General features: G+C 42.9%; 2 protein-coding genes across 2 annotated transcripts; one reads left to right on the forward strand and one right to left on the reverse strand.

Annotated features, from left to right (window-relative positions):
• Positions 1-20,273: 20,273 nt before the first annotated feature.
• On the reverse strand, positions 20,274-21,093 carry LOC130484620 (AN1-type zinc finger protein 2B-like). Its single transcript, XM_056857685.1, has one exon. The coding sequence runs from the start codon at positions 21,069-21,071 to the stop codon at positions 20,274-20,276; it is 798 nt and encodes a 265-aa protein (XP_056713663.1). The 5' UTR covers positions 21,072-21,093.
• A 1,104-nt stretch (positions 21,094-22,197) lies between these two features.
• Positions 22,198-24,829, forward strand: NPVF (neuropeptide VF precursor). The gene is made up of 2 exons (XM_056857802.1): positions 22,198-22,353; positions 24,384-24,829. The coding sequence occupies exons 1-2, from the start codon at positions 22,213-22,215 to the stop codon at positions 24,768-24,770; spliced, it is 528 nt and encodes a 175-aa protein (XP_056713780.1). The 5' UTR covers positions 22,198-22,212; the 3' UTR covers positions 24,771-24,829.
• The last annotated feature ends 207 nt before the right edge of the window (positions 24,830-25,036 follow it).

Here is a 25,036-nt window from a genome sequence, read left to right on the forward strand (position 1 = left end):
GGCTCCAGGCTTAGCTGAGTGGAGCAGTAGGATCTAAACATTCCATGCCGCCAAGAAAGGGCATTAACAGCATTAACAGCCACACATTTGTTTGCTTTTGCCCCTTCTTTCAGATAAGATGTGGGACAGCATTGGTCAGGGCTAGAAATGTCTCAGCCAACAGTATGGGGTGGCAGGGTAGCTACTTGAACAGGCTATTCCCCTCCCAAGTAGGCATCTGCTGTGTGCTGCATTTGCTTGCAAAAGGGCCAAGCAGAAATTGTTCGGGTTCCCCTATGGCTACTGGGAGGACCTTTTTCCATCTGCTTTGCAATGTCACTAAGGGAGAGGTGATAAAAATTAAACAGGCCTGGTCTTTGACTGGTTAGACCATAACACATTGGCAGGAATAAGGTGGGTTGCTCAAGATAGGTAGGAATAATTGGTTAGCACCCTGAGGAATCAGGTGTGATGGAGGGTCATCTCTTGTAACAGTCCATCACCCATCTTATGGTGGGGTGGGAAGGAACACCCTTGGTGCTGAGCAGCATTGTTCCAAATGCAGTATAGGCCTCAAGGACCATTGTGGGAGGGAGGATGACGTTTGGCAAGCATAAACAAGGCCAGAGCAATTCACTGGTCAAATCTGGAGCCAGAGTAGTTCTGCCTGACAAAAGGTAGTCATTGGCAAGGCTGCCTGCTGCAGCCTGATCTTAAAAGATATTAGCATATACTAGGGTTGCCAACCTCCAGGTACTAGCTGGAGATCTTTTGCTATTACAACTGACCTCCAGCTGATAGAGATCAGTTCACCTGGAGAAAACGGCTACTTTGGCAATTGGACTCTATGGCATTGAAGTCCCTCCCCTCCCCAAACTCTGACCTCATCAGGCTCCGCCCCTAAAACCTCCTGCCAGTTGCCAAGAGGGACCTGGCAACCCTAGTATATACAGAATTGAAGTTTCTTTGCAAGCAGGTGACTTGCCTTTCTATTGAGTATCATGCATCTGATGTAATGTGCTCTTTCACTCACAAATGCTAAAAAAAAATGTGTTTGTTTTAAAGGTGCCATGACTTTTTCTGGATTTGGCTGCAACAGACTAACATGACTAACAAACTAGCAGGTTGTTTCTATCTGTTTTGCTCAAAAGCCCATCCTACGAGCACAGGAAAAGTGGTTTTATTAATCAGTTCTAAATCGGTGAAAGGGTTGGGATTTAAATATGGCCATCAGCATCCATCCATCTGTAAAACAGGCATTTTCAAATGTGGAGGGGAGGTAAAGAGGTTTTTCCACCATAGCTAGACTGTGAGATTACTAGTCAGGGCTGGCCCATCTGTTAGATACATCTGGGACACCAGAAGCGGGGTAGAGGAGGGGCTCCACTGCCATAGAGTCCAATTGCCAAAGTGGACATTTTCTCCAGGTGAACTGATCTCTATTGGCTGAAGATCAGTTGTAATAGCAGGAGATCTCCAGCTAGTACCTGGAGGTTGGCAACCCTACTGCAAGCAGTATTGTTTGTACCAGCTAAAGTGAGGTATTAGTGCAGAGACACCCTTCCCCCCACCCATGTCACATTGTACCTTGTGTTTACCAGATGGATTTTTCCCTCATGGCTGGTTTGGAACTAGAGGAGCAAGCTAAGGACAGGAAAAGCTCTTAAATATGCAGATATGTTTCCCAGAAATATTTCTCCTTATTTTCATTTCCCGCCTCTCCCCATATGAACCCTCATGGACCTAAAGATCCTCACAGCAAGGTTTGTTCTTTCCCCCCTCCTTAAAGGAAGCAAGATCTGTGATAGTCAGAGAAAGAATGCTTCCTATAACACTCTCGTCCTTATGGGCTGCCAGTTGAAGCAAGGGCTGCCTGTTCTCTCGTCCAGTTTAGGAGGCAGTGTAACGTTATGCCATTTATCCTGACTTAGTTTTAATGGTGTTTAATTGTGTTATGTCAGTGTCCTGGTCAATTTTTATTTGTTAGTTTTCTTGTAAATTGCTTTGTGGAGATGTTTTAAAAACTACCCTTTTGTGGCACGAGCCTCTGCGTCAGGGGTGTCAAACGTAAGGCCCGGGGGCCGGATGCATCCCCTTAAGAGCTCTTATCCGGCCCGCGAGCCAGCTGAGGCAGCCACACACACACACACTCTCAATCTGGGCTGGCGAGGCATGGTTCGGCCTGACCAAGTGTCATATCCAGCCCTCATAACAATTGAGTTCGACATCCCTGTTCTGCGAAATTGCCTTTTGCTCGGTCTTCTCTATGGTGTTTTTACTTCTTGGCCCGAAGAGCTGGGGAAGAGAACACAATGAAAAGTAGCAAGCCTCTGCCCATCCCCAGAGGGGAAGTCAAATGAGAGAATACTGATGTGTTTGAGCTGACCGGGTCAGAGCAGACAGGTCTTAATAGAGTCAGGCATTCCAGAGCCATGTGTCAGAGTCTGTCAAACCTTCCTCACTAACACCAATTAACTGCAAGATAGACTTTGATCCAAACCTTAAGATCACCTTCCTTGTCTAGATGAAAGCCTGTGTCAGCTTTGGAAGAAAGCTCCAGATGTGTTTTGGAAAATGCTCGGTTTCCAGAGAATTTTCAATTGAGGGACAAAAGAGCACCTCTTCTTAAAACTGGATTTGGTATCACATGTATGACAGTTGCAATCCTAGGTCCACGTTCTTTGGTGCTCAGTAGGGCTTACTTCCAAGTAAACATGCATAAAATGTGGCTGCAAGTGATAGTAACAACTTGAATAGCTCCTTTTCATTGATTCACTGCAAGAATCCAGTGATTCTTGCTAAGCCAATCTCCAAACAAAAAAGCAAGCAAAGTTTAATTTTGTTGGTTCTTGTAGGTTATCCAGACTGTGTAACCGTGGTCTTGGTATTTTCTTTCCTGACGTTTAGCCCGCAGCTGTGGCAGGCATCTTCAGAGGATAATTCACAGTGGGTAGCCGTGTTAGTCTGTCTGCAATAGTAGAAAAGAGCAAGAGTCCACTAGCACCTTAAAGACTAACAAAAATATTTCCTGGCAGGGTATGAGCTTTTGTGAGTCACAGCTCACTTCTTCCGATACAGCTAGAATGTGAATCCATCTGTCTTTAAGTAGAGGAGAGTGAATTCAGACAAGCATTAGTATGTAAATGTGAATAGCAGGCGTGATGGGATTAGGTGTGATATTCAGAAGAGTCTGTGATGTCCAGGGGAGAGATGGGTGTGGAGAAATCAGCATTGGTAATGAGCCATGAATGCAAGTCTTTATTCAGCCCAGGTAAATGCATTGTCTTTAGTTTGAATATCAACTGTAATTCGGAAAATATTTTTGTTAGTCTTTAAGGTGCTACTGGACTCTTGCTCTTTTCTATCTTCAGAGGAGTAACTTCCTCTGTCCTTCAGTGTTACTCCTCTGATGATGCCTGCCACAGCTGCGGGCGAAACGTCAGGAAAGAAAATACCAAGACCATGGTTACACAGCCCGGATAACCTACAAGAACCAATGAACTCTGACTGTGAAAGCCTTCAACAATATTTTTATTTTGTTGTTTCTACACTGATATGCAGCATCTGATCTCTGAAAATCACATCTGGGAATAACGATTTCACGATTGCTGAAGAACATTGTAAATGTTACAATGGTTATCAACAAGCCAGTTTAATAGCATTCCATAAAATGTTATATAAATCCTAGAATTCAAGTACGTTCAGGGCATTAGCAGCACACAAACAGGCTTTAAAACTGTATTCATTGCACCATAATTTTCACATACTGTAAATGAGATGATAGTTTACAGGCAAATTGTTTATTGCCAACAAGTGCATGAAATAAATGTGGCCAGGTTTGGCCTCAGCTGTTGTACATAGATAATAGCTGGAAAAACTATGATTATTACAATGACCACAATGATGTTTGTAGTCCACAGGCTGCAAATGTCATTCAGCAATAAGGGCCTGCTCCATATTGATGTTATAGTAGGCCTATTGTGACGCTTTGCCTGAAGAGCTCTCCAGAATATTCAGTTGCTTTGCTCTCCAGACAGTGAGAACAGATGCAATTGCTTGTTCCTTTGCCCATCTACTCTGGGGAAAATGTCTGAAGGAGAAGGTTGGCCAATGGAATAAGTGAAGGAATAGGGCAAAGGGAGGCTGCATATGTTCCCATTGCCTTGAGGCATTAAAGGCAAGAACCTGATGACCTTAGTGTTGGCTTGGACAGCCATTGGCTTAGCTGTTCTGATGTCATGGAGGAGTTAGCCATCTGAAGTCACCACCCTGAGATTTCCCTGGTCCCCTAAAAAATTTGCCTGAGTGATAACTACAAGCTTTTTATTTTAGAATCCACAACAAATTATCAGGTTTGACATGCCCTAACTTTCAAGTTATTCCAAATAAAACAACCTTTAATGTAACCTGAATCCACTTTTGTGCACACTTGCCAATATTCCTTATTGCACATAGGGCACTGTGTAACAAGCCACTTTGATGGTTTTCCTAATTATTTTTATTTTAGGAAAATCAGACGTGTGTCTACAAATTGAGCTGACAGCTGGCAGGATGACAGAGGTTGTTGTATCCCTTCCATTCATGTGTACACTCAAAATGTCCCACAAGATGATTTTCTACTCATAGGGGGGAAAACGATACCAGGGTATTCATATTCCACCCCTCTTGGGGAAAAAGTGAGTGGGTGGGTAATCACGAGCAGAAAAATAGTTGACAAGTAAAGAGTTAAGCAGCCTTTTTCCTGAATAACTGAATAACTTCTGGAGAGGTTTCTGGTTCCAGTGTTGTGCCATAGAATGTTTGATGGCTGTGCGCCCTTCTTGGAGGTTTTATCTATTTATTTAAGTTCAGTTTCTATATGTTTCACTTGGAATTTTAATTTATTGTTTATTCTTTCATTCTTATCTTGTTTAGTGGTTTTAAAGTTAGTGCTTGTTCACTTTCCTCCTTTCCCTTGTTAATTGGGTTGGTGGGGGGGGTAATGAGGAATTTTCTCAGTAAGGGAGAGTTTTAAGTGCTTGGCTGAAGGTTGATCAATATTTTTAATACTCTAATTTATTATTGGTAGTTAGGAGTTGGTGATTTAGTTCAGCTAGGTTATTTACAATTAGCATGGATTTAGTCTCCCTTAAATACCTCCCTGAAAATTCTGGTGAAAATTCTGTTGTAGGGGAGGGTGTTTTGTTTATTTTATTTAATCTATCCCCATGTGGGAACTGAGCGAGAAGATGGTTTATGTTTTTGTATATATATTTGGTATTTAGAGTTTCAGATAATTTAGATATATATTAATTAAAGCTATTAGAGACCTGAGCATTTATGGAATTAATTGGCTTAAATTAATTTACTAGTTTATTGACTAGATTTTGGATTCATACTGCTATAATAACTTGGGATAGGAAAGAAAAGAGGTTGCCCACTAGGGGGGGGGGATTTACCTCCAGTTAGTAAACAAAGCCTAATAGATTATTTTTTCTGGGACAAGTTCACATGACCTTCTGGTTGATTTTCATAGATTTGACTGTCTCGCGGGGGACTCCTTAATTTTAGTGGGGAATGATGGAGGGGTGATGGGAACTGAGGAATAGAATGTGGGAGAAAGTGATGAGCTTCCCTCTGAGGCCACTGATTTTTTAGTGAAGGGTGATAAAAATGGTATAAAGGGAAGGGATGAAATAAGGGGAAGGGGTGAAATACTGGAAGTGCTGGCTAAGCAGACATTTTTGATTGCCTGCACACTCCAGGAAATCAAAGATGATTCAAAGATGTTTGAATAACCTGTTGGTAAAACCAGTTGCTTCCTTCTGAGATTTTAAGCAGGGGTGCACAGAAATGGGGGGGAAATCAATCTAATTTAATTATGGATCCATATTCTATCATTTTAAATATTTTTCCTTATCAGAGAAAGCATATAGATCGAGTAGCTAAGCACAGGTCTATACATCACTTAAAGTTTCTTCTGAATATAGCATATATTGATTTAAAATCTGTAAGTAAGGTCTATGGACCTATCTATTACGTGATCAAATATATTTGAAGTTTTTCCTCCCAAAGATCACAGCCCTTTTGGTAAATAGCAGGAACCTTTTGAAGCCTTTTGGCGTACCGTAGTTCTGCAGTGGTACTTCTGTGATTCAGTTTTAAACCCCCTGATCCCCCAGTCAAGAAGGGGGGGGGAGGAAACACAAAAAAGGAATCTAGACCAAGTTGTTAATCAAGCTGTAAGTGGATTGCTGACAGAGTGATTAAACAGGAGGGAGATGTATTTAGAAAAGGAGATGGAAACAGAGAGTACTGTTGAGGGAAAAGGGACCTTTATTTTGAATAACAAGTAGGAAAGACTGAAAATCCCAGTTCTGTTGAAGTTTTCTCTACTCCAGTGTCCCACTTTAGGTCCCCACAGATTTGGAATGACAGTTAGGGGTGTGCACAGTTCTTTTTCCAGCATTTTTCGAGTTCAGGTTTAATAGACCTGGAAATTTAAAAAAAAAATCTTTAAAAAGTCAAACCCCCATACCGGTATGGGTTTTTTTTTCAAAAATTTGAAATTTTCTGAGTCTATTAAACACATTTCTTTTGAAATGTGGTGTTGGAGGAGAGTGTTACGAATTTCGTGGACTGCCAAAAAAAGAAATCAGTGGGTTATAGATCAAATCAAGCCTGAACTGACCCTAGAAGCTAAAATGACTAAACTGAGGTTATTGTATTTTGGTCATGTCATGAGACGACAAGAGTCACTGGAAAAGACAGTCATGCTAGGAAAAGTTGAGGGCAGCAGGAAAAGAGGAAGACCCAACAAGAGATGGATTGACTCAATAAAGGAAGCCACAGCCTTCAATTTGCAAGATCTGAGCAAGGCTGTCAAAGATAGGCCATTTTGGAGGACTTTCATTCATAGGGTCGCCATGAGTCGGAAGCGACTTGACGGCACTTACACACACATTAAACCTGAAAAGTTCCACACTGCCTCAAAGCCCAAGTGGAATTCGGAGGCAACAGCCGCGCAGAGCTACATGCTGGGCCTGGCTGGGCTGAGCCCAGCATTCAGCTCTCTACCACCTGCTGCCTCCAAGACCCAGCCAGCCAGCAGGTAAGTGAAGGGAAGAGGGAGGGGGGAGAGGGGATTTCCCCCCAGGCTTTTTTGTAATGGCAGCAGGGCCAAAGCAGCCTGAAAAATGCCAAAAAAATCAGCATTATTCAGGGTCTGCTTTTCAGCTCCTTTAAATCACCACCATGATAATATTAGACCCCCTGTTTCTTTGTAGTCAAGTATATTGATTAATAAGCCCCCATCAAATTAACGTGTCTCTTATAAGTTCAATGATCAAGTAAAGAGTGTGCAAGATTGACTATATTGTTCTGTTATTAAAATCTTGTCATTGAACATTGCGGGGTGGTATTCAAAGGTTGTGATCTCAGAAGTAGAGAATTTTCTGATTTATCCTTCTCCAAGAAACATGGGTGGTAGGGGAAATTTATTTGGGAGGATATGTATCATTTGTATCAATGACCCAAAGAGGGAGCATGATGGACAGCCTAGGGGCTGGCATAGCCTGTTTGATCTCCAGTTCTATTTTATATTTTTTTTAAATAGAGAAAATATATTCATCATCCATTTTGGGTATTCATTTGTTGTTATAAAAAGAAACTTGGATTGTACTAACAGTTTATATCCTCCCATTGGGGGAAGTGAGGAGATCCTGGGAGATATTGAGTAGACTGATGGAAACCTTGAGGGAGACTTACCCAAACAGTAGGTTCTTAGTAGCTGGTTATTTTCATGCTAGGATTGGCACTAATGATGAGCAGTGGTTATAGGCTACATCATAGAACTATGATGTAGAAGTCATGGGCTATAAATTTATGTATGATAGGAATTCTATGGATAGGAGGGTCAATTTGGCAGGGCAAATGTTAATGGATCTCATCATTAGAGGTGACTTGGTTATCTTAAATCGTTAGCAAGGGACTAATGACCTAGGATACTTTACTTATTTAACAGCAAGTATGAATTCCACAGTGAATTACTCATTGAGTAAAGAAGTATTTCCTTTTGTCTGTCCTGAACCTATTGCCCCACCAACTTGATTGGATGACCCTAAGTTCCAGTATTATGGGAGAGGGAGCTAAAGCTCTCTCTATCCACTTTCTTCACTCCATGAGTAATTTTATAGACCTCTATCATGTCTCCCCATGGGGCAAACTAGACAATACATTTGTCCACTCATTTACAGACCTTTCCCCTTGTTCCCTGCAGCCACACAGCAGCTTCAGGAAACTGCTTCTACAAAAGCAGTTTGTACTCCAAGGAGGCCCCTGCCTCCCCCCCCCAAGTAGTTTTCTTGCTCAAAAACCAGATGGGGGGAGTTGTTTCATTGATTTTGCTGCTCCATGTGGAGCAGATTCTCCATGTGGAACAACAAAATCATCAAAGTAACTCCCTCTGTGCAGTTTTTGGTTGAGAAAACTACTTTGGTGTCATTCTGAGCTCATTTGGGCTCTCTTATTTGTTTTTGCTTTTTTTAGAGGCAGTTCTCTGCAAACCAGTGTAAACAAGAGGGCAAACGTATCGTGGAGTTTGCCCCTTAAAAAGGTAAAGGTCCCCTGTGCAAGCACCGGGTCATTCCTGACCCATGGGGTGACATCACATCCTGACGTTTACTAGGCAGACTTTGTTTACGGGGTGGTTTGCCAGTTCCTTCCCCAGTCATCTTCCCTTTACCCCCAGCAAGCTGGGTACTCATTTTACCGACCTCGGAAGGATGGAAGGCTGAGTCAACCTTGAGCCGGCTACCTGAAACCAACTTCCATCGGGATTGAACTCAGGTCGTGAGCAGAGCTTTTGACTGCAGTACTGCAGCTTACCACTCGCTCTTTTTCTAAAGTGAAAATCCTCTCAAATAGTTTCCCTGATATCTGAGGGGGGAAATGAAAAAAGAAATAAAAAAATACTTATTTGCCCACCTCTAAAGTCAGGATATATACTTCACATTTGTGGGGGGGGGGGATGGATCGGCTCTAAAACTGACAAAGCACCCTCAGCAGGCCTACTCAGTCCTATTCAATGAGACTTACTCCCAGGAAAAGTTACAGTGCATTGCTAAGGAGAGTTATTTCAGTCCCATTGAAACGAATGGGCTTAGACTGGAGTAACTCTCCTTAGGAATGAACTGTTAGAATTGCACTGTGAGCATATTAAACCTGAAATAACTTGAATGGGAGTTTTCAAAAGGAACATTCTGTATTTTTCAGCATATACTAAAACACTTGTAAAACCGTCTATATTTTTCAGATTTGGGAAGTCAACTAACAAAATGATATGCATAAATTTAGGTAAAGAGGCAAAACAAATGAATCTATCTACTCTTATCCTCATTCACCAAACTGGATAAATAGATTTAGTCATCTTTCTCCCAAGATGGACCTCACATACATGCATTTTTCCAATCCCAAGTACCAATCAGTTTATTGAATTTCAAATTGCATTGTAAAGCTAATTAAATGGCTATTTCTTTAATCTGTCTTACATTTAGAGGAGTCCTATCAAAATGCAATAAATGGTGTCCTGCAGCACATAATCAGTTCTGAAAGGATAATTCTTTCCAAAAGTACGCTAAGTAAATTAAAATTAACAATAAATTATAGCAAGTACATGAGTAAGAGTTGTCTATTTCTTACATCAAGATATTAAGAACAAGTGTTCAATTAAATCAATTCATTTTAGCCTGAATTTATAGCTGTCTGGCTTATAATAGAATTAAACACAATAAAGGGCCTGAAAATGCACAGGTTAAAATTCAAAATCATTTCAGAACCCTATATTTTTGTCGATCAAAAATACAGCACCGGCTTTTAGAAAGCAGATAAATTGAGCAGAGTTTTCTACATTTCCTCTCCAAAACAAAAAAAAAAGTATTTTGTAATTGAGTTTAGATTTATTTCACACAAGGCTCATTTTGCGATGGTTTTCAGTCAAACACTATTTGTTGGGCACGTTAGCGAACAACAAACCTCCATATTCCACAGCCTGCCCATGCTTCTCTAAAGAGCCTGAAATTTCTCTTAAGCAAACATCTCATGCCCCCATGTGGTTGGACTGAAAGGCTGCTGGAAACTTCGAAGTCTTTAAAACTGCACAGCAAAGGTAGAACAAAGCCCACTTTTTTGATGGACTGTTAAAAGGAAATTCACAAAAAAATAATGCAAGTATGAGATGCCTTCCCATCATTCACTGCATTTAAAGGAACATCTAAGAGCATGCCACTATGTTCAGCCAATTTCATTTCACACTGCAATCACAATAGCGATTGATGCACCAATTGGGGAAATAATTTCTTATTTCCAGGTACAAAATGATGTGTATTCGGTACTCAAGAAATGCCATATCTCCACAGCAGAAGTACAGGCTCAAAAACAACAACAGGGCACATCAAGACAGAGGACAGAAATGGTTCAGGTATTACACTCGGACGCCCGACTTGGTTGAAATTCTAGAGCATCTAGTCCAGTGAGGCAATCATTTTGGCAAAATGAAATGTAAAAATAATTCCATTTTCTGTAAGCTCTACGAGTCTGACTGCTATTTAAGTTTTTTAGATTTTTGCCAGTCATTTCAGACTGCACAAGTCTCAAAACAAAGCTTTTAAAGAGAAGACTGTGATAAGCAAATGACTGGTCTCAGAGCTGCAAGTCAGAATTGAAGGGGGTTGGGGGTATTAAATAGGGTTGCCAGGTCCCTCTTCGCCACTGGCGGGAGGTTTTGGGGCGGAGACTGAGGAGGGTGGGGTTTGGGGAGGAGAGGGATTTCAATGCCGATTGAAGTCCAATTGGAGTCCAATTGCCAAAGTGGCCATTTTCTCAGGTGAACTGATCTCTATCAGCTGGGGATGAGTTGTAATAGCAGGAGATCTCCAGCTGATACCTGGAGGTTGGCAACCCTAGTATTAACGGCTGAACGCAGATGTTATATTCGGCATTCTAATGGTCACTCTGGAACTTTCCCTTGCTCCAGTTAATGTGCCTTTACCATGATTCACACATTTTCCTGCTTTAAATGTCACCATACTCTCTTCCAGCTAAATATGGGAGAACACACTCCCCCACATTGGAGATGTCTGTTGCTACAGGCACAATTAGCTTACAGAATTCTTTGCTAAAGGGGATTTCCTGATGCCGGCCTTGTCATTTCTAAGATGGGCAAAGTCTGTCCTGTTTATTTGGCTTTTCTCTCTCCCTTCCTCTGTGTGTAAATTGTGCTGCAGTCTTTATATGCTGCTATGGTTGTGGTTGACTGCCTGGAATTATTGTTTTAATTCCATTGTGGGCCTCCTTACATGCCCATTATGGCAGAAAGGTGGCATACTTTTTAAAAGAAAAATAAATAGATAATAAATAACATCTTTACTGTTTTTTTTCCTGGGAAGGGGCTACTGCCACAACCAGTTTAATGCTCCAACCAGTTTAATGCTCCTATTCTTATTGGGTATCTCATCTTTTAAGCTCCTAAATTGAATTCCTGATCGTAAATCACACATGGTTTAAAGGGAACAACTTGAAAGTATTATAAAGATTCCTTGCTAAAAAAAATTAAAAACAAGGCAAAAATCTCATTTGTTTCATACATTATATTAACAAAAATGCTTGTGAAAAACAAATAAATGAGTCTCATTGTTCACCTGTTGCCCCTCCTTTCTTCCTGCTTCTCCTATTCCTTCTTGCCTCACTTCTCTTGCCTCTCCTCTCTCATCCTACCACCATGCTTACTTAGGGTTGCCACTTGCCAGGTCCCTCCTGGCAACCAGCAGGAGCTTTAAAGAGGTGGCTTTGGAGGTGGCGATCAGCGTCCCATGCGCAATGACATCACTTCTGGTTTGATGCGGAAGTGCTGGCATTGTACCAAGGGGACACTCTAGCACGGGCCCAAAACAAGGTTTTTGGGGGAGAGTGCTGGATAGGGCTGTCGATTCGGTTCGTCCCGAACTGAAAAACAGCCAAATTTCCCCTGATTCGGCGGTTTTTAGTTCGGATGGAACCGAACTCAAAAAAGGCAGGAAAACGGGGAGCCGACTTCAGCTAATTCGGGGTGTTCAGCGAATAAATTCGGCAAATTTGGGGTTCAGCATAGCAGAATAACCGTCAGTTAGTAAGCAGCATTCTCCTGCAGCCAATCGGTGGCCAAGCTGGGTCTTCTTCTGGCCAATCAGTTTGAGCGATTGAGTGCATGAGCCCAGCTGCTGCGCGGCCCGGGAAAAGAAAGAGAGAGTATCTGTTTGTGTGTGAGAGAGAAATCCCTGTGGGGGGGTGCTCTTGCACATTCGCTCCTTTCCGTGGCTGCAGGGGGCGCATTTTTGGGGGTAGAGACCCCAAACTTTCAGCGGAGCTTCAAAGGACCCTTCTTGCGAGACCCAAGTTTTGTAAACATTGGGTCAGGGGGTCCCGAGATATGGGGCCCAAAAGGGGTCCTCCCCTTAATGTGCATTTTTATTCCATTTAAAGCACACATTTGCTCCTTTCCATGGCTGCAGGGGGCGCATTTTGGGAGGTAGAGACCCCAAACTTTCAGCGGAGATTTAAAGGACCCTTCTTGCGAGACCCCCCAAGTTTTGTAAACATTGGGTCAGGGAGTCCTGAGAAATGTGGGGTCCCCCCCTTTTCCCTATTGGGATGAATGGGATCAACCAATCCTGTGTGCATCTCGAGAGCGGCAAATCCAAGGCAAAACCTCCCGTGTTTAAATGGAATCGTATTGGATTATCCAGTCCTCCCAGTCCCTCCTGATGGAACAGAAGACATCCACAGTAAGACCCCTTTTGGGGGTTTAATCTATAATTTTTCTCCTGTGTGTGTGTGGGGGGGGAAGCAGAGTCTGTGTGTGTGTGGGGAGGGAGCAGTTTCTGTGGGTGGGGGGGAAGCCAAAGGGGGCTTTTGCCTGTTCTGTCTGGGGGGGGTGTGCCCCCTCGAGTCTGTCTCTCCCTGGTTTGAGGGGGAGGCTTCAGTTGTGTGTCCTCAGGTTTTCCCTCATTCATAAGATCGGTTAGGTCTATTTTGATGCTTGCTCAAAAATTGTTTTCAAATTGTGACTTAAAGAATGCATTTGCCTGGTCCCGAGTCCGATGCAAAAGGGGAAATTCCACCCCCTCCTGCTCCTGATGCTTAGCTAGCATGCCTCTGTCCCTTTCCATGGTTTGCAAACTCCCAGGCGTCAGGTGTTGCTTTGCATGGTTGCAAACGTGTTGCTTTGCATGGTTGTGTTGCTTTGCATCATGGTTTGCAAACTTCTTCTGTCCCTTTCCATGGTTTGCAAACTCCCAGGCGTCAGGTGTTGCTTTGCATGGTTGCAAACGTGATGGTTTGCATGGTTGTGTTGCTTTTCATGGTTTGCAAACTTCTTCGCACCTGCCCCGCCCTTGCTCCCCGCAGCTCAGCTGTTTGTCGGGACTGGGAGCTTTGAGTGGGCGGCAAGCTCTGCTAATTGCAAGTGCACATTAAGGAGGGGGGACCCCTTTCGGGGCCCATATCTCAGCCCCCGCTGATCCAATCTTTACAAAACTTGGGCGTTAATGCAAGAAGGGTCCTTTGAAGCTACGTTGAAAGTTTGGGACCTCTACCCCCCCCCAAAAATGCCCCCCCGGAGCCACGGAAAGGTGCAGTTGTGATTTTAATGGCTTTATTCGGCCGAATTTTTCCCCGAACTCCGGACCTCATGCCGAATTGCATGGACCCGAAGCGGGGGAGTTCGGACTTCGGCATTTCCTGAATAAAAACAAGAATAAAAATTTTGCCGAATCCGAATTTTACCGATTTTTTTTTCCAACAGCCCTAGTGCTGGAGCATCCCCTCAGTGCAATGCCACTGAAGTGACATCATTGCACAGGGGATGCTGATCTCTCCCTCCCTGCCGCCGGCCTGCTTCCACTCGCCAAGCAGCTGAGTGTTAGCTGGCAGTGACGTAAATCAGTAGGCGATTGCCTGCCATTAGTGGGCAGTTGGGAACCCTATGCTTCCTGCTGCAGAAGTGGCTACAGGCCAGCCATCTGGTCGGCATGCTAATTGAAAGAGAATATTCCCCCTGCCTCCTGTGACACCTTAGACACAATCTCCAATACAAGTGAGTCACCGTACCTTCGTGCATCCTGACAAATTATTTCCCAATGCACCCTAGGAAATATGGCTCTCTTAATGGTGTGGGGGACAAGCAGAAGGGATAAAGATACCTTCCCCACCTACCATCAACCGGATTGGTCAGCCACCCGCTTGACTAGCTGGCTGTCGCTACCGCAGCAAGCCTGGCCAACTGCAGCAGCAGCCTGCAGCACAGTAGAGGGGAAGGAAATGAGGACTGTGAGAATGAGAGGCAAAATACTGGGTGGTGGCAGCATTCCCAAAGGGAAGAGAAATGAATGTAATGATGAAAATAAATGTGTCTAATGATGAATATAATGAAAACAAATCAAAGTTCTGTAACAGGGGAGAGACATAGCAGAACCCTGCCTCTGTTTCCCAACATTAACAGTGCAATCCTAAACAGAGTTGTGCCCTTCTAAGTCTATTGATGTCAGTGGGATTTACCTCCTTAAATTTGTACTATAAGAGCAATAAACGTAAAATCGGTGTGAGATTTGTCACCAATGTTTCATCATGAAACCAACAGGCTGTGAACCACTAGATCCAATGAAAGTCATTAGAAACTATTGGCAGAATTCCCTCTTCCTGGCAGTAAAATAACATGTTCAGTGGCAGATGGTATTCACCCATCCCCCTGAAATTGATGGTCCCTTGCCCTAACAAAACAGCTGTTTATGTGACAGGCTGCATATATTTTAAAAAATCAAATATTTGTTTTTGTTTTGTTTTTTTAAAAAACCTCAAAATAATGGGGACAAATACAGCTCAGTCCTAAGCAGAGTTACAGCCTTCTAAACCCATTAACTTCAATGGACTTAGAAGGGAGTAACTCTGTTTAGGATTGAGCTGATACCCACCTAATGCCACGAGTTTTTAATAGTGCAACTTTTGAACTTACTGTATCTTTCAGGACCCAATTGCAAAAGAAGATCATCACATAAAATAGAAGAGCATCACATCAGTTAATACTGAAGACGTGAGCAATTGAATTGTCTCAGACCTGACTGCCAACAGCACCGGTCTGGAAGATGACATGCATAAGCCACCACACCTTCTGCTTCCATTCTGCTAGGGGCTGTCTTAATCAAAGCTAGCAGGCTTTCTGTGGGAATAAGAAGACCACAAGGGAGGAAGGGGAGGGATCATAGCAGCTCCTCCCTCTTACCTTTTTCCCAATCCAGGGAGGAAGTAGGCCCATTTCTCCTCGCCCAGCTCACCCTGTTGGATCTGTTGTGTGTGTGTGAAGTGCCATCAAGTCGCTTCCGACTCATGGCAAATGAATGAAAGTCCTCCAAAATGTCCTATCTTTGACAGCCTTGCTCAGATCTTGCAAATTGAAGGCTGTTGCTTCCTTTATCGAGTCAATCCATCTCTTGTTGGGTCTTCCTCTTTTCCTGCTGCCCTCAACTTTTCCTAGCATGACTTTTTTTTCCAGTGACTCTTGTCGTCTCGTGACGTGACCAAAATACAATAGCCTCAGTTTAGTCATTTTAGCTTCTAGGGTCAGTTCAGGCTAGATTTGATCTAGTATATGTGCTGCCGAAGCGAGCACAGATTTGATCTATAACCCACTGATTTCCTTTTTTGGAAGTACACGGAATCCGTAACACAAGTTGGATCTAGCCATCTTTTAAAGTCAGTCACACCCAATTTCTCTTCATACTATAGACCCATCCCACATGTCTTTTGTAGCTGTAGGTCCAATAATTCTCAGCATAACCTTTTTGGTGGTCAAAGAGGACCCATCTTTCTGTTTTCACCAGTAGAAAAGCTGACTGGATTCACCCTCTGCCCCCAACATACCTGGCAACCCTCATACAATACAATTGTGACCCACTTATGGGTCCTGACCTACAGTTTAAAAATCACTGAAATAGACAGAACTGGGTTCAGCAAATCCATAATATGGCTTGATAGAAGGCATCTCCATATGCCCATATACTCAAATTGTAAATGTGGCCTGAAACGGTGAAAAATGGGTCCTTGAAAAAGCACTTGTGGCATATATTAGGTACAGGTATTAGAAAGCATAGCCCTGACCTGGATGGCCCAGGCTAGCCTGATCTCGTCAGATCTCAGAAGCTAAGCAGGGTTGGCCCTGGTTAGTATTTGGATGGGAGACCACCGAGGAATACCAGGGTTGCTGTGCAGAGGAAGGCACTGGCAAACCACCTCTGTTAGTCTCTTGCCATGAAAACCCCAAAAAGGGGTCGCCATAAGTCGGCTGCGACTTGATGGCACTTTACACACACACACACACATTAGAAAGCACAGTTTAAATTGAAACAGGTAAATTAAAAGCTGTATTAATCAGCAATTTTATATAGAAAACTTCCATTTAATAAATTCCCAAGTAACGAGTATGTATATTGAAAGGTTCTTGGTTAATTGTTAACTTAGATAAAAACACTAATGCCTTTTTAAAATTCCAGAATGACTTTAAAATATAAATTGATAGAAGTTCCCCCTCCCTCCTATATTCTTTGTTATTACCTATGAACCCAGATTTAATCAGCTTGTCTCTCCTGCTCATAAGCCTTTATGAAGACTGTTGATTTGCAGCCAGCCGGAGCCCTTTTAATAATGTATGTTAAATTAGTTGAATTTTTAATAGAAACGAATAAGTTAGAGGACAGAACCCGCTGCATTACATTTGTAAGTACAGTACCATTCTCTTCCAAAGGATTAGTAAAAAGTGTGAGTGTATTTATAGCTCAAGCTGTTATTGAAGACATGTTTGTTTTATTACAAAAATCAAATGCATAATTGAAGAACCTGTCCAACTTAAAAATATTTTTCTCTCCCTCCCTTTTTTTTACTAAGCTATAATTGTCTGTGGCTTCTTACTGTAGTATCACCAACCCCCTGATGATTTTCTGATTTCTGTATTGTTTTTCATATACCATGACCAGAGGAAAAAAGGGAGGATAAACTGTAATATTATATATTGATTTGCAAGATTTAGTTCATTAATGGGGGAAAATGAAATAAAGATAGTCTCATAGATCCATACTGACATCATAATTCTCTGAATCTGTTCTTCCATGTATAAATCAAATTCCCAAAACTTCAGTAGAAATTCTCCCATAGAGAAATGATATAAAACTCCACAATGTTCATAATGTAAATGGTTTTTCTGTGCCCCCATTACCCATCCTATCCCCCCCATTTTGTGTCCTGTCTCACCAAGAGTCAATCTGCAGAGAACATCTGGGGCAATCTGGAGTCCTGGGCAAAAGTATACACTGGGGCCCCAGAACCACTGCCACCACCATCTCCACAGAGGGCAACCCCCCTCAGGGCCAAGTAAGTGACCATTCTTGACCCATGCGAAGTGGGCAGGAGCCACTGCTGCCAGCAGAAACCAGCTGCCTGATCTGCAGATGGGAGCTTCTGAAGTTGAATGGAGAGACAACGGAAGGTGCTCTCGTCTCATGTGTCTTCGACAAGTCTCTCCTCATACAAATCGTTTCACAAACATCACTCCCCAGTACACATGAAAACAACTTAGAACATCCATCTAAAGTATGTCTTCTTAATGAGTTAAGCCAACATGGGTAACACCTCTATAGTCCCACCTCATCAGGTTTCCAAATGTGCTTGGGAGAAGGACCTTGATGTATTTACGTCTTCTTCTTCGGATGTTTTGTTCTGTTTCCATGTGTCATTTGTTAGGAGCCTCAGAAGCTCAAAGTAGCCTGGGCATCTCTGGACCCAAGAAGGCCTTGCTGGGGCCTAAACTTGGGTCTTGTAAAATTGCAAATGATAAGGGCCTCCAAACAATTCCCAGCCTACTTCTTTGCATTCAGACCACAGTATCCTCCCCCTCCCTACAGACTGATGGTGCAGAGGGACCATGTGTGTGTGGAAAGGACTTTTTCTGACATTAAAGATGGATAGCAAAAAAGTAGCCAGATGTCCCGATATGACGTTACGTGAAACTACAGCAGCTACATGGAGAGTTTTCTTTCAGAAAGATAAACTACCTAAGGTAAGGTTGCCCACTGCCAACTGTTGGCAGGCAATCTCTGCTGCTGCACCCAGTTGCCCACTGCCGAACAATGTAGTGGTGGGAGGAAAAGGTGGAGAACAACACGATGTCATCTCTAGGCAAAGCTCTGGAAGTGATGTCACGGGCTACCATTCTAGGAATTTTACTTGTTTCTATGGTCTATAAAGATTTGTGGGATTATGAGAGCATCGCAGGATGGATGTGATGTCACTTCTGGCTTTTTGCTTGGAAATGATGTCACAAAGTCAGCATGTAATGCTGTTTTCCAGGGCTCTGTCCCAGAAAGCTCCCAGGGCTTGCCAACAATGGGCTGGCAAACTTTGGTAATCTATAACAGGGTATTAATTAAATCATTAAAATCTGTTTGAACCTTTCTACACAGCAGTATTTGTGGGCTGGAGAAATACCAGAACAGAGTTCAGCTTGAATGCTGTATAATATACAGAATGTATGAAAAATGAGTTTTTTCAGTGAAAAAATATGTATGCATTTTTAAATTGTGCTATTTCAAACTGAGCCATAAAATAGGTCATTACACACTGGGACAAAATGAATACACTATGAATAATTCATTTTTATGGAAATCCTTCGATACTTATTGGTGACATGAGTCATGTAACGCATATCATTTTTGTGTGATGCGTTGTTAATAATGAATAAGGATTTATCATTATATTATTATATTAAATGCAACGAACAATATTAAAATTTGCTCTTCCACTGGAATCGAATGATTTACGGCACACATATTAATTTGCTTCGAAGACTGAGTTGCTCTTTTCATTACTACTGTTCACATTTTCATGCCGTATAATATAGAAGCTCAGATTCTGCAGGCGAAAAGTTCACCGCAGCAGGGATGTTTCCTGCACGGCCACTAATGATGGGAGCAGACCTTGCAATCCCCACTCTACCATGAAATTTCACTGGGTGACTTAGGCCAGTCAACACTCTCAGCCTCACCTACCTAACAGGGTTCTCTTTTTTTTTAGATTGTGTGTGTGCAAAATTATTGGCTCCCACCAGCTTTCCAACAATGCCCTTTTCCTTGCTCCAAGCCCATAAGCGATCCAGCAAAGGCACAGAATGCTGGAAGGTGAGGTGCCCCCTGCAGACCGTAGCAGAAGAGAGACATCACTCCATGCTGCAGGGTTAACAGAGCTGGACGTCCAGGGCTGTGAAATACAAGAGCACCTGTCTGAAACATGTATCAGACAGAGAGCCAAACAGGCAGGCAGACATCCAAACGGTCATTGAGGTATGGGCACCACACCTGGGGCCAGCCAGCTGTGCAACATGCCATGTAAAGAAGCTGGCCATCTACTGAAAGTGAACAGATCCCCATCCGCTACTACTACAGGGCTACCAGCTGGCCACTCCGAGGCTGATCTTTGGCAGACTTTGCCAGAGGAGGCTAAGCATCAGGGTCCTGGCAATGGGCTGGCAGCCACTGTAAAGGCAGGTCACACCATCTCCCAGCAGGAAAAGGGTTGCACGAGACAGGGTAAAGATGGCTCCCTTGGCTTGCAGCATGGGAGGGTCTCACACTGCACTGTTCCTCCATTACCTGAACACTCCTGCTGCTGAAACTAGCTAAGTATACAAGTAAGACAACAGAGTTGGGAAGACCCTTCCCCTTTAAACAAATAGGTGGACCAAAGCCCAGCACCAAGAATGAAGTGGGAACCCCTTCACTGCGAAAGCATTTAGCACCACCTGCTGTCCAGCCACGGGACTACCACAGGGGAAAGAGGCTGTGAGGACGGCTCCTGCAAACTCCTCGGACATCCCCAACTCAGTAAAAGTTTGAGGTCTAACTCAACAGATGCCAATGATACCTGCCAGTCCATCCTTTTCCCCTGCTGTGACTTACCACCCATGGTTCTGGTGGAGGGGCTGCTATCCCAAGGCTACCATTTCCCCCTCCAATCAGCGGCAGAAACATTGCTGCCATCTGCCCCAGAAGGCTTAACATGATCACAGTGCAAGAGGGCAACCGCTGTGTGGCTAAAGACACTCTAGGAGGGCAAAGGTGCAGCCTTTGGTCAGTTGTTAGGAGCCCTGAGGGATCAGCAGATACGACAACCCTTGCAAGTACAGGAGAAGAGCCACTGTGGCGAGGAGCCGTTCTCATGCTGACAGCAGGCACTCTTTGCAGTCAGGAGAGGCAACAGTTGGAAGGGTTTGCGCTTCGAACCTGCTGCTGCTGCTGTCGCCACCGGTATTCCTCCTCACTAGCTGAAAGGGCCTGAGCCAGTGCCAGATCTTCCTCTTCCTGGGTTCTGCAGGACACCATTTCTGCCAGAGACATTTCCAAGGCTCGTTGCAGCGCTTCCTCCTCGCTCAGTCCATTCTGTAGGGCCATAGCTGGAGGAGATGCACTTTGGTGCTGGGGGGCTCTTGCCACCTCACTGGCTCTGCTGGAGGTTGGTGGGCTTGCGACAGATCTCTTGGCCCCACTGCTAGACGTGGTGCATGCAGGTGCTTTGGTCGACTTCTGAGCTCTGTCAATGGCCGCATGCCCTGCCTTGGAGAGTGGGTGACCGGCCCCAGTGCAGTCATGATCCAGTGGGTGTTGGTGCTCGAGGCAGAAGTTTCCATGACATTGGTCACAAACAACCTTCATCATCTCCCGATGCTTGCAGACAGGCTGCTGACACTTGTTGGCGAAGATCTTGCGCTTATGCTGAGCTGGGTCCCATTTGCAGTCCTTGCCTATGTGTGCATCCACCACAATATCAGGCATCTCTCCTCGCTTCACAAGAATGGGCGTGCTGCAGAGTGGGCACACAGGGACCTGTACATCCTTTTTGTAAGCTGAAGTGCAGTTGTGATGGGCATAGGCAACATGGTTAGTGCAGAATAGCTGCCCGCAAGCATCACATTTCAAGGGAAGAAAGTCGAGGCGCTTGCAGGACGGCTCCGAGCAGTCAGCACCTAAATCAGGGAACTCCATGGTGCTACTCGTGGAGCTGGATTCAGTGTGTGTGGGGGGAGGGATCCTACCTGATGAAAGATGAGTTACATAGGATAAGTAAAGTAAAGTAAAGCCCGCCTTATCAGAAACTAGATTGGCAGGGATTCTCAGGATACTACTGTCCCAGTCTGTAGAACTCCCTGCCTGAAGAGGCATAGCTAGGGGCTTCTGGAGAAATTGGAGAACTTTTTGTTGTGGACAGTCTTTGAACTGATGAACTAATTGAATCAGAATCAGATTTATTAGTGCGGCATATGCCAGTAAAACATTTGTATCATCTATACATGAGATAAAAGATTACATGGATTTTAAAAGGACAATACCTGGTTAAAATTCTTAACTAATATTTAATAAACTAAAATTCACTAAAAAAAAATTAAAAATTAATCTAGTTGCCATGACCCAACGTTAAGCGGCGGACTTTATATGCGACTGCACAGAATTTAGATACCTGTTTTACCATCTGAGCATTTCCTTCCCAAAGGAATGAACTAATTGAATGATTGGTGACAGTGTCTTCTCTTTCATATTCTCTGTCTGTTTTAGGATGTTTTAAATATTTTAGATCTTTTTATTATGGCCTCTTTGGGCTGAAAGGCAGCATGGAAATTCATCAAATAAATACACCAAACCTTTTTTTTCTCCAATGTTCTGCCTTCCCTGTATCTGGGAATAGCTGTCATTTAACATTTCAATTTAATATAATTTCAACTAACAAACTTCTATAATTACATTCTCATATTTAAAAAATGCATTGATATTTTCTTTCCAGAGGCTGATGCAAGCAATAGGAAGAATGGTGCTTTTGTTTAAAATGCAGTCATTAAGGCCAAGGTGATTGTGTCAGTCCTGATTACTGTAGCCCTAATTAATCCTCTTTAAAAGGCAAAGCAAATACTTGTGAAATTATCTGCATTTTTCAATAGGAAACACTGTTGTCTAAACAAGTTCCCTGAATTCTTCCAATGTATGATTAAACTCCAATTCATATGAAAATTAAGACGTTGGGAATTAGCGTCAGCGTATAAGATTTTGTTGCTGTTGTCCAACAGTATAAAACCATGCTACTTTTTCCTGCTGCCCATATGTTGATTTCTTATGTAAGTACAATTTAAGAAACATGAGAATTATCTCAATGAACAGGTTTCTTTTATTTACTTTAGCCACATGCTACCTTTTAGCACCAAAAATAATTTGCCTTGATGAATCGGTAATGACCAGTTTGCAGAGCAGAGAAGAGTACAGTGATAACTATTCAGAGGTAAGATTTTTATTGTCATGTTGTTTGTCCTATGGACCTGTAAAGAGGTCCCTCAAGAAAATGTTCACCAAATATGTGTTTTGACCAAGATCTATATAAGCGTGATATGTGCTTGAAGTTGCATGAAATGTAAAATGCTGGTCTAAGTGACAGAAAGTACAAAAAAAGCTGAATCCCCATACCAGTATGGGGTTTTCCCAGCTTTTTTTGAATATCCAAAAATGTTGGGATCCATTAAACCCTATGGGGAATCTTTGTGGGGCTCTGGGGAATGTTTTTTTTTTTTTAAGGTAGAGCCACCAAATTTGTAGCATAACTGCAGGTGACTCTCCTTACAAGAACCCCCAAGTTTGGTGAATATTGGTTCAGGGGGTCTAATTTTATGGGCTCCTAAAGAGAGTGACCTCATCCATCCTCCATTGGAAACAAGGGAGAAAAACTTGGGACCTCCTGATCCAAATGTCACCAAACTCAGGGGGTTTTGTAAGGAGATGCACCAGCAGCTATGCTGCAAATTTGGTGCCTCTACCTTTAAAAAATGGCCCCCGCAGAGCCCCACCAAATTTCCCCATTAACTAACATAGGAGCTGTTCCCTTTAACTTTTAAAGAGAACAGCTCCATGTTACCCTATGGCAAATCTTTCTGGGGCTCTGGGGGGAACTGATTTTAAAGGTACAGGCACTAAATGTTCAGCAGAGCTGCAGGTGCCTCTCCTTACGAGCACCCCAAAGTTTGGTGAAGATTGGATCAGGGGGTCCACTTTTATGGGCCCCCAAATGGAGGAAAACTGGGTGACCATAAAATTGGACCCCCTGATCCAGACGTATCCAAACTCAGGAGCTCTTGTAAGGAGAGGCACCTACAGCTATGCTGAAAATTTGGTGCCTCTACCTCAAAAAACAGCCTAGAGCCCCACAAAGACTCCCCAAAGAGTGCAATGTTGCTGAACAATTTTCTACCATTGCAAGAATGGTGGGAAAATTTGTCTCAGCTCAATTTTCTTGTCTAAAATTGCTTAATTGGAGTGGAGAGAGCTGCTTCTGAACATTTAGCCAATGAATCATAAAGTTGGGGGGATCTGTATATTGATAGCTCCACCCTCATGGTAGACAAGAATGAACCCTAAGGTATCCACTTACGTAAACTCTTAACGGATCTGACTTGGACCCAACTTTCTACATCCAATTACATAAGAAAAAAAATTAAACTGATGAAAAGCCATTTTCCACAAGCATCACACTCCAAATATGTTAGCATAATGGAGGGGTCCACGGCTGTGAATAAATCCAACAGAACCTGCCAAGATGTATGACCCTGGTTCATCTGTAAGTAGAAATCCTCCACCAGAACAACCAAAGTTGTCTTCATCCTGAAACCAGGACAGAAGCCAAATGAAACTAGTCAAGGGTTACATATACATCGCATTTCATCTTTGTTGCCAGGATCCAACTTAGCCACTTTAGCTAAGTTATCTGAAAAGGTGGCATATATATTTTCTACATAAATAAAAAATAATAGGAATACCTGACCCCCATTTCTAGGGGTCTTCAGCAAATCTCTCTTTCAGACTTCTGTGGTAATTGTGGCATTTTTAGCCATTTATGCACCAAAAGTTCAGCTTTCTGTGATACCTGGAGCTATCAAACATTCGGGGGGCACATATTGAGCCCCTATTTCGAGCCACATTTACAAATGTCCTCCATTTTTACTTTCTTGTTATTAGGGTGCCTTGTGTAACACATTTGCAAAAATTCAACTTTCCAGATGGTCTAGAAATATCTTAACCGTATTGGATTATTCTTCGAGTCCCTTATTTCGAGTGAGAGAAAAGTCCTTCAGATTTTTCTGATAATTAGGATGGTAAAAATGCTTGTTGCATACAGATGTTTACAATTAAATTACATAGGTGACCTCTGTGTATGCCACAAACAGTTCCTAAGTGGCCACAACTCCAAAAGACATCTGAGTGAATTAGCAATATGTTTCTAGTCAATGATTATCACTGAAATCATATTATGGTTCATTTTAGTCCAATGAAGACCTTACAGAAGAAAAGCAGAGACGTCTGAACCTTGAAGAGCTGAAGGACTGGGGATTAAAGAACATTGTGAAGATGAACATGCCTACAGTGAACAAGATGCCAAATTCAGTTGCTAATTTGCCTCTGAGGTTTGGTAGAAATTTTCAGGAAGAAAGAAGCATCAAGCCAGCAGCCAACCTGCCTCTCAGGTTTGGTAGGGCATTTGAAGGTATCCTTTCAAGCCATACCCTGCCTTTCGCACACAGGTCTGAGAGAGCTCCTTTTGTTCAAAGCCCCATCCATTCTCTTGCCAACTTGCCACAAAGGTTTGGAAGATCACTTCTCTTCATCCTACCTCAAGAGATCCAACCGTCTGATCAAGACACTAACAAGTAAACACTTTAAAACATGTCTGATTTGTATAGTGCTTAATTCAATGATGTGCTTTATTTATTGCTCATAAAGCAACTTACAACAATATCACCGTAATATCTGTTTGTGTTAGTTGCCACCTAATGGCCAAATGGTAGATACTTTAGTATAGCAGTTAGACTAGGTATGCTCCTGGGGTAGGGGGGTTGCGTAGCGATTTTCTAAGATGGATGCCTGTCTATGTCCTGTACAGTACGTTACTCAAATAAAATTGTTATACCCTTGCTTTG

The sequence above is a fragment of the Euleptes europaea genome, chromosome 11, assembly GCF_029931775.1.
Source record: "Euleptes europaea isolate rEulEur1 chromosome 11, rEulEur1.hap1, whole genome shotgun sequence".
Lineage (NCBI taxonomy): Eukaryota > Metazoa > Chordata > Lepidosauria > Squamata > Sphaerodactylidae > Euleptes > Euleptes europaea.

Excerpts from the sequence above, each read along its gene's own strand:
- NPVF (XM_056857802.1), top strand. The coding sequence starts at position 22,213 with ATGAGAATTATCTCAATGAACAGGTTTCTTTTATTTACTTTAGCCACA. Across the intron at positions 22,354-24,383 it reads ACAGTGATAACTATTCAGAG|TCCAATGAAGACCTTACAGA; the intron begins GTAAGATTTTTA and ends GGTTCATTTTAG.
- LOC130484620 (XM_056857685.1), bottom strand. The coding sequence starts at position 21,071 with ATGGAGTTCCCTGATTTAGGTGCTGACTGCTCGGAGCCGTCCTGCAAG.